The sequence below is a fragment of the Leptinotarsa decemlineata genome, unplaced genomic scaffold (genome assembly GCF_025532065.1).
Source record: "Leptinotarsa decemlineata unplaced genomic scaffold, Ldec_3_MD MMD2_P_RNA_scaffold_5, whole genome shotgun sequence".
Lineage (NCBI taxonomy): Eukaryota > Metazoa > Arthropoda > Insecta > Coleoptera > Chrysomelidae > Leptinotarsa > Leptinotarsa decemlineata.
In genome coordinates this window covers 9921467-9936046 of record NW_027412532.1, presented here as the reverse complement: position 1 = coordinate 9936046, position 14580 = coordinate 9921467, and the positions used below count along the sequence as shown (strand labels likewise).

Here is a 14580-nt window from a genome sequence, read left to right as displayed (position 1 = left end):
AGGCTAGTTCAAATATTCGAATTTTTTTGCGAATCGCAAAATAATTCACTTATATAGCGTTCATACTCGTACGGCATATGGCATATCCTACTCATTGGATAGTTTGTTACGTGCCCATTCGAAACGTTAGTACGTTTCTCTTGGTTCATCTGAAATATTCTGTTGAATCTAAGAACTCGCCTTATTCTTTTTTTTTTGTATATATACACATAATGACATGACAGCACATGACAGTTCAACAGCTGTTTATTCTGTAGTACAGGTCATATCCCATACATAGCTCAATTTGTTTGTTGTAATAAGATATTTTGATAATTTGAAAAACAAATAGAGGTGAGATATATTGATTATTCATGCATTCACTTATCTTTCGATACCATTTCGTTTACAAAGCCAAATCTTATCCAGAATTTCCCCTATTAAAACTTTTTTTTGACATCAATGGTTCTTACTTCTGTAACCATATATTGAGTTCAATAGGAATTTGAAACATGAATCACCTCTATATATTGAATATGATTTACAGTTTCCTACATCTCTTACTAAAATAAGTATGTACTTCAGTAAAAATTTCTATTTTTTTAAATTAATGTTTTGAAAACATAATAATGATAAAATTCAATTCTAACTTAATTCTTGACATGAATGTTCAAGAATATTCCCCTGATCATCTTTATTTCAAATATTATTTTAAATATTCAAACAGCTCTTCAGAAAAAATATTGAAATTTGTTTATATTTTCTCTGAATGTCTTATGGAGGTCCATAGAAAATCCACTGAAGGATATCCAAGAATATCCCAGGGTTAATTTTCATTTTTGATATTAAAATAATATCTGAAAGAAAGACAACACAGTTCCTCAGAAAATTAATTGAAATTTTGAAATTTGTTTTTATATTTTTTAATGTCTTATGGATGTCCATAGAATATCCACGGAAGGATATTTGTTCTATGTTCATTGAGGTATATTTTATGGATATCCATTTCATGTCCAAGAATATCCAGCTGATTATTTTCATTTTTAATATTGATATAATGCTTAACTTGATGAAGATAAGCATATTCATTTTAAAATAACAAGCTCTTCAGACAAACGAATGAATTTTTGAAATAAGTTCATATTTTCTTTGGATATATTATGGATGTCCATTTTATGTCCAAGGATATTCCGACCAGAATTGGACATGTATCATTCTCTTGAAAAGACAGTATAAAAGTAAAATGTCCAAGGTCTGTCTGTTATTTGACATGCAAAATTCTATGGAGACTTCTTGTCCAGTTATTCTGAACCTATTTTAGAAATATTTTTAGTATTCACTTCTCGTATTCTAACAAGTATGAATTTTGAAGTTCTTTACACTAAATATAATTTTGTAACCTTTTATTAGGATGGCGGCATCTAGATTATCAAATCAAGAAAAGCTCAAACGCCTCATTTATGTTGGCAATTTAACTCCAAAATACTTTTGTGGAGGCCCAGAAAAGTATTATCCAGATACGGAACGAAAGATGGAACTAATCAACGAAATGCTAGCCAGCAATCATGAAGATTTTCTCAAAGTAATAGTTTCTGCCAGTGAAGATAAATTATTGCCATATCGCTCACAATTGTTCAATTTGTTGGGTGCAGCTCTTAATGCGGAAGCAGCCACAGCTGATATAAAACATGAAATATGTTCTTATGTTTTAAACATATGTAAATCAGATGAAGATTTTTTCAATTTTATAAAGTTTACATCAAGTGTGAGGTTGGACAAAAGCAAACTATCAACGACTGTGAGAAAATTAATAGCTAGATATTATATAAAGAAAAGTGCTTTGGAATTAGCCCATTCATTTGTTGCTTGTAAAAGTTGGCATGGTTGGACCCACAAGGATTTGATAAAATTAGTACACATCAAACCAGACACACCTTGTGAGTATCTGATTTTTTTGTGAATCATTAGTAAAATTGGTATACTTTTTTTGTTGGTTTCAGTGAAAAATATGGTTATTAATTACATATTACTGAAAAAACTCAATGACAAAGATACCGAAGATGAGAAAAAGATCATTGATATCATGCAGAAATCAGAAATTTTAAGGAAAACCAAGGATCATAAGGTTGCAGTTCCACTGATAAGCGAATTGAAAGCTACTATTAATCAAGTTGAACCATCTTTAAGAAAATCTGCTGAAGTGTGTTATATTCATATTTAAATATTTTATTGACCTACAATCGAAAGTACCAAATGATTCAATGTAATGTTCTTCATAGTTCTTCACTTGTTCACTCTGAGGCATGTAAACTGAATGCCTTCAGTGTATTAGAAATTGTTTGGAATATTTGTACCAAATTTGAAATGGACCTATCGAAATGAGATGTATTATTCTTGAATACAGGTAATCGTTCTTGGCAATGGTGTCAAACTCAACCATCTTTTTCATTCTAAATGAATCACGAAAGAACTCCAGTAATATTTAATATGTTTATCGTTTAAGAATATAATTCTTGTTTTTATGCAAATTTTTTGGTCCATTTTTTTTCAATAACAGAAAATCGCCGAACATGCAAAACCTTCTAAGTTTTATGTTCTCTCACCAACAAACTAAACATGCTAAATAGCTGAAACTGTATACATAATTTTTGAGATGAGTGTACCAACATAAAAAAATAAAAAAAAAAATCGCTAATTGAATGTGTGAGCCCACATAATTTGAATGTTCATCTTATTTTTTCAACAACTCGTGTATATTATTTTTATTATATTTAAAATCAAAGAGAATATAAGTAAGCGAAGAATAAAAATAACTATAAGTAACCCTACGAAATGAGAGAAAAGAAAATCACATCAGAAAAGATAAACTGCAAATGCCACAACTGTTAGCAATGGCGATTTGATTATTCTCATCAGCTCACTGATTGACCTCATAAGTTCCTTTCCTATAGTTTTGTAGCACACGACGATATTAATAATAGTGTTTGTATGGTGAATCTAAAATACAATACCAACAGTGTATGTAGATATTAAGGGTGTATTGATTTAACTAATGAACAAATAATATGTAGGGCAGCCCATTTTTCATAATTTTTTTCTGAGAGACTGAAAGTGTAGCAACATTGATGAGAATGAATCGATTTCAGATTTGATACTGATATTCCAAACAGTGTCTAAGAGCACTCTTGTTTATTTGACCCTGCATATGACTCCTCTTGATAAATACACTGGTATTATATTTAAACTCGCCCTTTATCGATGGTTATAATTTTTAGGTTTGGAATTCGGTATTACTTAATATGACTATATCAGACATATTACAAGCACTGCCAAAACTTTACAAGCTAGGATTTTTAAAGAAGGATGCACCCACACAAACAATAGTCAATGAGAATTTAACAAATTCGTTAAAAATAAAAGCTAGTCATATTCATCCCATTGAAGTTTTCATTCATATGAAGAATTTTGAAAAAGGAGGAAAGTAAGTTAGTAGAGCTGGCATTTTGAATATATATAGAAATGAATACTTATGACTAATTCATAGACCTTTCTTTTATTTTGATTTTATTTTTGACATCCGAAACATTGGTTGTCCGCCATTGAGGATGACAGTGTTCCATGTAAGTGAAATTTCTACCTCTTTCATTATGTAGCAATCCTGTGAATGTTATCTGATTCAATTCCATAATGAATGTTTATAGTACAAACTGAATAGGAAAAAGTGTTTTTGTATAATTCAATATTTATATAAAGTAGTTGTTTCGAGACAGCTCTTTCTTCAAGTTTGTGTCTGAAAGTTACTTCTTTGAATGAATTACACATCTTTGTATATAGTCAATGGTCAGTTTTCTTTCATCATCAGATTCAGGCAATAAGTCAATAGCCAGTTAAAAAAAATTATTGATATTTGGTCCATTTCCAATTTGTAAGCATAGTTGCACTTGATTTATTTCTGTCATCTGTTATTTTTTGAAGAAATCAGTAAAAATTTTTGTAAAATATTCATCTAACAAATCAGTTTTTCAGTTATGTGTTATGAAATCAGTAGAGCAAGTAACACTCATAAAAAACCTGTTTTTAAAATCTGTTTTTCCGTTAACCAGCTGTCGCATCCCTACGAACGACAACCCTCAGAAGTCGAAACTTGTGAGAGCTAAGGATTAACGGGGTCTTACCTTTTAACGTGTGATTCCTAACACGTAACATAGTAACAAGAAAACAAATAAAGGTTCAAAAATCCATTTCAGGCCTCTTGATCCAAAACTTCTGGAGCATTTAATTGCAGAAAAAAAACTCTCCGAAGAAGAAATTCAGAAATTGAAGAGCCCTAGAGAAGCAAAGTGTCCTTTGGTTCTCAATAATCTGCAGAAATGCATGAATATAGCTTGCAGTAATGTACAGTCATTTGGTAAGCGATATTTGATCACAATTGATACTACTGATCATATGGACACGCCATGTTTGTTTAATAAAAATATAACGGCAATAGAGGCAGCTGTTGCTTTTGCTTGGTTTCTGTTGAGAGTCGAGAAAGATGTCACCGTTGCAGTTTTCAAAGAAAAAGAGATAGCTGTGGTTCAGCTAGATAAAAGTGAGGCCCATTGATTGGTTTACTGGAATTTAGTGAAACTGTTTTTATTTTTGCAGAGGGGCACCTGTATGAACACGTTCAGAAACTCAGAGAAAACAAAAGTAAATATGTATTGTTGGCCGCTCCCATAGAGTGGGCTACATTTCAGAAGAAGCATGTAGATATCTTCCTTACATTCATTCACCACAAAGATTTTTATGCCGCCATTCCTAAAGAGGTTAGAGAGAAAATGACGAAACCTGAGCATGCTCTCCAGAAATACAGGAAGAAGGTTAATCTACAAAATTCAAAGTAAGTGTTTTCGTTGGTTTAACATATTTATTTTTGTGTTCTGTAGACGAAACAAGACAAAAAAAAGACTTCTCATATCCCATCCATGCAAAATCCCTATATGAACGTAGCACTATCTACGCTGGAATGAAATTTTATAATAATCTTCGTTGCTAACAGATTTCTGAAATCTGTAAGAAAATTCTTATGTAATCTGGAGCCCTACAATACTGATGAATATTTTCTGGCCTGTGGAAATTTATGAAACAAAATTTTATTCAAAATTACGCTATGTATTTATAGAAATTATCTCTACTTTCAGTAATCACGCGCAATATGACGCTTATTTTAATATGTTTGTAATCGTGTTTGAAACTTGAAGCAATTCATTTTGAATGCTTCATTTTTAGATTTATATGTACACATATTTGATATCTTTACAATTTTCCTTTTGACGTATTTCTCAGACAAAAATACTCTGTTGAAATAAATGTATCTATCTATCTATCTATCTATCTACTGAAAATTAACTTACATATTCAATTTGATTTTTGAAGATCTACATCATTATTTCCATGGTCTTGGTTTTTAACACCTACTCATAAAAGAAAATAAATATTAATAATTTTAACTTGAATAATTGATTTCTCCCAACAACTACTTCCCTGGCTAATACCACGCGAGATATTGAATTATATCCGACAGACATTTATGCAAGATACTTCACAGAGGTTAGTCTCGCAGATGTTTCTCATTCGGGGTGCTTGCCCCACCATCAGTACCAGGCATGATCTCTTCATAACAGTGTGAACTTTCTGAGTTTAACGAAAAAGCAAATTATAATTCTAGCCATCAGGCACCTGTGCCACGTCTTCGATTTGGAAGATTCGTCGCAAGTTATTTTCCACTATGAAAAGAAGAAATTAATTTTGTTTAGTTGATACGATCAACTGATAGACCTGTTTCGGGATGCTTGCCCCATCATCAGTACCGGACATGGTCTCTTCAGAACGGTTGACTGAGTTGAATAAAAACATAATAGCAACTTTCACGTCTCCCTATGTATCGTAGAGTTTTTCGAGAGTTTTTTAAATTTTTAGGTACCTATTCATATTTTTTCCATTGCTCTGAGCGTTTTCTACAATGAACTTCGAATAAGAAAACTTTTTATGATTATTTGAAACATATCTACATCAAAAATATATTATATGTGTTTTTTTATTTGTTACGACCGGTTTCGGCTAATAAGGCCATTTTCAAGTAACTACCACAAATTGTCAAGTTGCGTCTTAAATAGTGTGGACAGGTATCTGCTCTAGGTACCTGACCTAACACGTTACCAATATTACAATATGTCACGATTACCAACTATTGGATGGATCCTAAGATTCCTAAATTCAAAAGGGGCGAGCTGCATAGATCTATTTGGTCGTTTAGCGTTATGAACTTGGGGTCCTCGTACAATTTATTTATTTCCAATGCTTCCTATAAATTCATTTCCCTTCTTTTGTTACATGCATGAAGAATTTTCATGTTTCCTTTATTCTTCACACTATCCACACTATTTAAGACGCAACTTGACAATTTGTGGTAGTTACTTGAAAATGGCATTATAAGCCGAAACCAGTCGAAACGAATAAATAAACACAGAAGAAACTAGACAAAAGTATTTTCTTCATTCTATATTCAACATGAATTTCTACAAAATAAATAAGTCATCAATCGAACAAGATATGTGTTTTAATAAGCAGAAAAAGAAATGATGGCAATAATAACATCCGAAACGAACACTATAATGAAGTAATTTATATAGGTACCCAAAAAAATTATTGGCACAATAAATGTTCGAATTGGAGTCCTTCTATTTCAAGACATTTTTAAACTCGGTTTTTCATATTATTTATTGCCATTAATACACTTATTCGCTGCATTGTTGCGAAATCATTCAAAATCCTCAATCTCGAGTCTTCCACATTTTCTATCTCTCTGCCAGCGTAAATCCTATTTTTCAATGTCCCCCATAGAAAATAGTCCAAAACAGTAAGATCTGGTGATCTTGCAGACCATCTTATTGTCCCATTATTTATCTCGAAATGTAAGGACTCCAATTCGAACATTTATTGCACAATTAATTTTTTTGTGTATATAAATTACTTACTTCATTTCAATTTTCATTATGATTATAGTGTTCGTTTCGGATGTTATTATTGCTACCATTATTTTTTCTGTTCATCAAAACACATATAATATATTTTTGTTGTAGATATGTTTCAGATAACCATAAAAAGTTTTCTTATTCGAAGTTCATTGTAAAAAACGCTCAGAGCAATGGAAAAAATATGAATAGGTACCTAAAAATGAAAAAAAAACTCTTGAAAAACTTTACGGTACATAGGGAGACGTGAAAGTTGCTATTGTGTTTTTATTCAACTCAGTCAACCAATTTCCAGGGCCGTAATTTAAAAGGGAATATATCACACAATCATAATCGAATATTACCAAGAAGTAACGAAATATAAAATTGAATTCAATTTCTCAGTATGAAGTGAACGTCTATGATCCAAAAATGGGAGTTGCCCAAGTCAGATGAAACCCTGTATAAAAAATTCATGGATATATTCTGAGAGTCCACATCAAGTGCAAATAGCAAAATGTGGACAGATTTTCAATATGTCTGCGAATAAAAAAGATAAAGGCAAAAAAATAATTTGGGATTTTTTGGTTTTTCCTGTATACCTCCATAACCAAAAGAGCTATATTCGATTTCTTTACATCATTGAATAGGTCTCTAAAATACGCAACTTTGTCATAATTCAACCGATACTCTATCTCTTATCGTTTTCGAGATCCCCATGTACAGAAACGAATTTGAGTAGCCCTGTATATATGTGTGTGTTGTGCTTGACTTAGAAGTTTTCTGTTGTAAGGTAATCCAGGAACACAGTGACATAATATATTAGATGTAGCGCCTTTCCAACTGTTTTAATTTTCTGTCGAATTTTTTTCAGGTTGATTAATTTTTGTCTATCTTCTCCAAATGTCGTATGCGGTGATGGTTCTCCCAACATTTTGGATGTAGCTGGGTTAGACTACGGGACGCCTCGAGCCGTTGAAGCTTTTTGTCGCGGTAATTTTTGTTGATATTTCCGTATTCAGAAACTGAGTATATCCATCTCAATCAAAAGTGTTCAATGATATTCAAAACATATTTTTGTTATAGTACATTTGATGAAACTACTGTAGTGAGAAATTTCGCAAGTCGGGTATTTTCTAAATTATTTTTATCTCATTATTTATTCCCGTTGATTCATGTAGGTTATGCATAGATTTAGAATTTATAATAAGTACAGCTTGTTTTGTGATATTTTGATATACATTTATTTCAAACAAATTTCTGGAAAAACCTACTGCCGATTGGTCTTTAGATTTTTTATACAAAATTTGTCACTGGCTAGTCAAAAGAGGGAAATATGTTAAGATATTTTTATTCCATGATACATAATAAATAGCAAACGCGTTTGTTGGATAGTTTCCTTTTTTTCTAATAATTGGGACTCTAGAAAACATTTACTTTTTCATCATTTAATTTAATTTTGTATTAAAATTGAGTCAGTAATTGATTCACTGGTTGCAAATGAATTTGTTTAAACCAAATTGAAACAGTTGTTTTGATAACTCTTTTGGGTAATCATAATATTTGTTATTGTGCATTTATTTAAGTGAATGTTATTTTAATGACAATAACGAATACACATGCTCCATTTTTTGAAATATCCCAATAGTTAATGTGCCTTGAAGAGTTAGGAAGTCTGTTTTGAGTATAATATTCATCTGCCTGTGAAAATAGTGGTAACATTTTATTAAATGTATTTGATATAAACTGTAAGTATCTATTGAATAACAATTGCAGTACTAAAAAATTTTTCAGCTCAAATTTTCTTATTTAACATTGAAAATTGATTGTAAATAAATGTGAAATGATTTTGTATCAATAAAGAGGAAGATTGTTGCACGCGTGTGACAAAAATCATTCATGCAATAATCTGCATATAAATTAGTTTTGAGTTGTTGGATGTTAGGATTTCAATTTGCATTACCTAAAGAAGCGTTAACGGATTTGAAGATAAGGTGAATGAATAAATTCCTGAAAGAGAAAAAGCAATGATATGAAATGTAAAAAATAAAAGAATGGCTTTGTAAAAAAAGGAATGAAATAATTGTGTTCATATATGTTCACTACACAAAAGCATCTGACCAAATTGTATCTAATTAGTGCTCTATATAATTCAACAAGTAACACTTTATTGACATTTTTCACTGAACAGTTTGCAAATACATTGAATAGTCCACTGTCAAAGTAATATTCAGAGAGAATTGAATTGCTATGAGCAGCAGTTACAAGGTCTGTATTATTGACTTTATGGTTTCCATAAAATAACAAAAACAAGTCATTTACCAGGTCTATTCCACTTCAATAAAAGATAATAACCTTCATAGGACATTTACATTTTGGTGAACCCACCAAGTACATCGCTTGTTTTCTGAAAAAAAAAAAAACGGAACAACTAATAATTTGAGCAAATATATAACAATAGATCTACAGTATATAACTTACTTTGCGATTCATGCCCAAAATTTTGTATTGGCCAAACAGGGAGAACTTTTTCCAAAGAATGAAAGACAGCAGTAATTTTTTGAATGTGAAGACCAATTCCACATTTGCAAACCATCTCTTGATAGTGGGGCATGGGTTCAACCACAACTATGACATGATACATTTGGAATCTTTTGAAGTGCTTGGAAATTGATAGATTCAATAATTCTGAAAATTTACTGAATGGCTAAATATAATTGAATTCTTCCCCTTTGTTAAATCTGTTTTCTGATGTGGAAATTGGTAATTAGTTCATTACATGTCCATTTAATATGTTGTTAAAATTATTTTAATGTTTTTTTAATTAGTTTATATCTAAACTCTAGTGACATTATTTACTCGTTCAGTTAGTAGAAAGTAATATGATTCTTATTGTTATATTATATAAAGCATTAGGTGAAATTTAGTCAGTATGAACATGCCTGAGGAAGCTATTGTATATATAAACGAGTGTTGCGGTAAACTGTTCAGTGAAAATATCACAGTGTTTTTGTAGATGAGAATAACGAAAAAAGATTTGAAACATTGAAATTGCAAGGGGTATATTTCTAAGAGAGAATAATTTTTAGGAAGGAAAGGTTTTGGATTCCTACTTCTTCATCTTTATGTAAAAAACTCTGGGAATCTTCCAAAGAAAAACAGATCAATTAATTTCAAAATAAAAAGATGTATGGATGGAGAAATAGAAATCCAAAACCGTTCTGTCCCAAAAACTATTGAAATATGAAGTAGCTTGGTTTTGAATCTTTTTTTACATCATCATTTCTGTTGATTTCGATTATATTTTTTATTATTTCAACAATATTGTTCGAATTGGTTTCCAACTCAGGTCAAACTAATTTATTTTTTCTTTTCAAATTAGTGCTTTTATACTTCAAACTTCCCAAGTCATAGTTTTTATGTTTTTTATTATTTCCTTTTTTTTATTAGCTTATCAGAATATTTCGGTTCCAAAAAGAATTTAAGTACTTCACCGACCTTCTCTTCAATTTCAAATAAGTTATTGCTTGTCTAGATAACGAACTCCGAAACTCTAACATTTAACAAGAAGCTTTATCAATAGTGATATATTTTTTTCATTTACTGGGTATGGAACTTTCATTGCTTTTTTTAGCGCAGTAGAATTTTTGTTACTTTTTCAATTGATGGTAAAAAATCTCTTTTCGCGTTTTTATTTGTTTGTCTGTTCGGTAGAAACTTTGCAATTGATTTTGAAATGACGTTCTCATAAACCAGATTTGAAATAAACCCATGAATTTCAACTTTGAAGCGTGAAGTGATATCAATGGTGAGTATCAATTTCTACAATACCATAATTTCTCTCTCCGTCATTGCCATAATTTCATTTCGATATTCAAAATCTATTGCAAAATTTCACATACATAAGACTAAAGATAAAAAATAGTTATTGGTGTTGAATCAATCTAGGTTTTATATGGCATAATGCTACTTCTTAGATTCTCTTTTTTCTGTGAGTACAGATTGGAAAAAATTGAAATTTTTTGAGCTTTCTCTTCTACCATTCTCCTTTCAGGACTGAAAAACCATCTTTTCTATAACAAGTGAAATATTTCAAAGACAAAAACATTAAAAAATCCCCTCAGCATATTTTAACACTTTTTGTTTATGAAAGGGCACGCTATTTCACGTTGTGGAAGGTTAAAAACCCAGAAAACATCAAAGTACATAATTTGGCTTTTGATAATTTAGATTACCAACAGATTTTTTTTTATTTAATGAATGGTTATCAATGATTTTTTTTGTATCCACATCCGCCTACACCTCCGTTAAACTCCGCTTTCGTGGATGCCAACCATAGAACTTCAGCCTCCGCTAAAGTGGTCTATTTTTACAATGCTGCATTCAATCCTCAAAAAATAATTATGTGTCTGTCATATTAGTTTTCAATATCAATAATTATTTTTTCATTCGTTTGAAACATTTGCACACTCTTCATAAATATATACGTATATTGTTGTAATTTGACCTTCAGGTTGAAAGCTTTTATAATTTTTCAAATTCTATGAATTACATCAAGGCTGTTTTTCTGTTGGCCTTCTCTTTATGATATGTTTAGTTTGTAGATTACTTTTATTTAAAGAAAAGGACTGTCAGATGATTGGAAATCAAATAATATACATCAGTCTTAGTTGAAAATTTAGAAAAAAATAAATCTCTTGATGAATTGAATGAAAACCTGAATGTTTTGTAATATTTTGAAGATGTATTTCATTATTATTATTATTTGTTATTTTTAATATGACTGGAGTTTTATCCCAACACACGTCCGTTATTTTTAACAAGTGGTCGAAACACTTGTGGTCGAAACACGAGTCGAGATGTTAAAATAAGTTTTCGGTGTTGGGATAAAACTCCAGTAATATTCATTACTACTCCTAAGGTTCCAAACAGTGCATTACAAGTATTCGACATTTTGTTACTTTGTTAGGCAGATCGAAAAATTCCTGTTATTTTTTATCCAATTGGAATTTAAAGAAAAACAGTTACAGTAAAATTTCATGGAATTTTAAAAATAATTATGGTTTAATACAGGTTTTCTTTATGATTTTGAAACTAATCGATATCTGGCAAAAAATGTTGTTGATTTTTACTTTCTTGTTGATTTTTATTTCATCTGCAGTTTTGGTTTATTTCAAATTAGAAATAATCCATTTCAGTGAAATCTTGTCTTGTTAACAAAACCGTGTATTTTTGTTGTTATTATTAATTAAATTAAATATTATTTATACAGCAATTAAATAATCATGCTCGATATGAAGTTTTTCCTTCCAACCTATTGATTTGTTATTCTTACTTGTGGGAATATAGTAGTATTTGAAGGTACGTATAATTCAGAAGAATTTCAAAAATTTGCACAACATAGCTTAATTCTCCGCCCCTTTCTCCATAATCTGAAGCAAAACATAATCTTCTTTTTCAGTTTGCATTTCTAAACATTGTTAAAACAACAAATCTTAGGTTTGTGTTTAATAAACCCTACAAAATACAAATAAAACAGAACTCTGAGTCAGATGCTACAAATGCGAAACGCATATATGCAGACGGCTCAAAAACCAAAGAAGGTTCAGGATGTAGAGTGTACTCCAGATCACTAAACCTAAGGATTAAGTGGGGAATGGAAAAAAATACTAGCGTGGTCCAAACAGAACTGGCTGGTATCTCAATCGCCACAAAAGAAATAACCAGAAAAGGAATTTCTGGCAAAAACATAACAATCTGCACTGATAGCAGACAAGCCCTATTAGCCTTGAACATACAACGTGTTACCTCAGGGCTAGTACTAGAGTGTCACCAAGATTTAGCCAAAGCCTCGGTAGATAATGACATTATTCTGAGGTGGGTTAAAGGACACGACAGGAGTAAAGGTAGTCAGTCGCATTGCCGACGACTCTTTAGCCAAGGAAGAATTTTAGGACCCAGTGGCACAATTGCGGAACTAGCCAAACGTCATACCTATGATCAATCTCTAAAGAGATGGAATGGAATGAAAGGATGCAATCTTGTCAGGATCACCCTAGGCGACCCTGGGAAGCTGGTGCCGAAAAAATATCTGGCGATGACCAGGAAAAATCTACGCTTAGCAGTAGGATTTCTGACTTGCCACTGTCAACTAGGGAAACACCTCCACAATATGGGACTAGTGGACACACCTCTATGCAGGATGTGTGAACAGGAAGATGAAACTGTCAGGCATGTCCTATGCGAATGTTTGGAGTTATCGTCAATGAGAGAGTGTGTGTTGGGCGAGTCTTGGCCTACACCTGCCGATATAAAGGAGATGTCTCCCAGAGACCTGTCCACCTTCCTGGAAAGGACAGTAACAATAAATCTTCATCATCCTCTCTCTCATAAAACTCCGTCATATTGCCTAAATCATCATCACTCATGTCCTCCAAAATATTGTCAAATTCAACATGATCATCATCTGAAATATCAGCAGCTATTTTTCGTTTCACGTGTATTTTTGCAGTCATCTCTGTCTTTTTGTCAGCGCTTTCTTTTCTTGCTCTCTGTACTTTGTATGCTTCTGATTTAGTTTTTTCACAAGTGTCTGTTGATATCCTATTCTTGCCTTTTTTTCTTCCACCTTCACTTTTTCTTGATGGAGAATTCCAAAAGGACCTAATCGCTTCAGGAGTGAACTATTTTCTGAAGTTTTTCAGGTCCAATATCAATGTCATCAGATATGTTCCCTTTTATTGCTGGGACCTGGAGTAACAATGGGTTCATTTTTTTGTCCATATTAAAGTAGGTTTTGAGGTGGTCTGTTCAAGTGGGCGATCTGTTACATGGGTAAATGAATTTACTCCTCACTGAAAAAGTTTTCATTGACCGGTTAGATACCAATCACATGGAATCCAGTGTTGATGTGTTCAGTAAGTAGCTATGTTGATCAAACTGGCAATATTGTATAGTGAAACTGGTCAGCCTTGGTTCTGTATCATCGATTCATTATTTGCAGTGTTATTGTAGCCCGTGATTTGGAAAATGCGCGGCCGGGCGTTGTCGTGGAGCAGGATTGGACTTTTTCTGTTGACCTATGCCAGCTGTTGCTGGCGCTATTTTCGGTACATTTCGTCGATTTCCTCACAACAGGATTCTGCTGCTGTGATGGTTTGACCCGCTAACCAGCATACAGTAACCATGGTCTTTTTGGTGGATTTTCGCCTTTGGGAAGAGACAGGCTGGCTCATCGGTGTTCGACCACTGTCCTGAACGTCTCCAGTTGTCATAGAGGATTCACTTTTCATCACACGTGACGATCCAATTAAAAAAATAATCATTTTGGTTGCGCAAAAGCAAAGAAAAACATACCACGAAACGTGACAATTTATGTCGATCGTGCAAATCATTAGGCAACCACTTTCCAATGGATCAGTCTCCACCAGAGTCCTCAAATTTTCGTGGTGGATTAATTACTGTAGGTCGACCACTTCGGAGCTCATCTTCGAGGCTAAATTATGCCAAATGCCTGGTTGATTTTTCGGTTTGTTTCGGCAGCGCTTTTGTTCAATTTGAATTCGTAGAGAAAAATTGGTGAAAATCGCTTGACGACATCATACTT

General features: G+C 32.1%; 1 protein-coding gene across 1 annotated transcript; it reads left to right on the top strand.

The window, feature by feature from the left end:
• Positions 1-199: 199 nt before the first annotated feature.
• Positions 200-12267, top strand: LOC111503031 (RNA-binding protein RO60). The gene is made up of 7 exons (XM_023157228.2): positions 200-333; positions 1390-1916; positions 1980-2179; positions 3255-3460; positions 4227-4570; positions 4627-4861; positions 7849-12267. The coding sequence occupies exons 2-7, from the start codon at positions 1391-1393 to the stop codon at positions 7979-7981; spliced, it is 1644 nt and encodes a 547-aa protein (XP_023012996.2). The 5' UTR covers positions 200-333; position 1390; the 3' UTR covers positions 7982-12267.
• Positions 12268-14580: the final 2313 nt, after the last annotated feature.

Excerpts from the sequence above, each read along its gene's own strand:
- LOC111503031 (XM_023157228.2), top strand. The coding sequence starts at position 1,391 with ATGGCGGCATCTAGATTATCAAATCAAGAAAAGCTCAAACGCCTCATT. Across the intron at positions 3,461-4,226 it reads AATTTTGAAAAAGGAGGAAA|GCCTCTTGATCCAAAACTTC; the intron begins GTAAGTTAGTAG and ends AATCCATTTCAG. Across the intron at positions 4,571-4,626 it reads TGTGGTTCAGCTAGATAAAA|AGGGGCACCTGTATGAACAC; the intron begins GTGAGGCCCATT and ends TTATTTTTGCAG.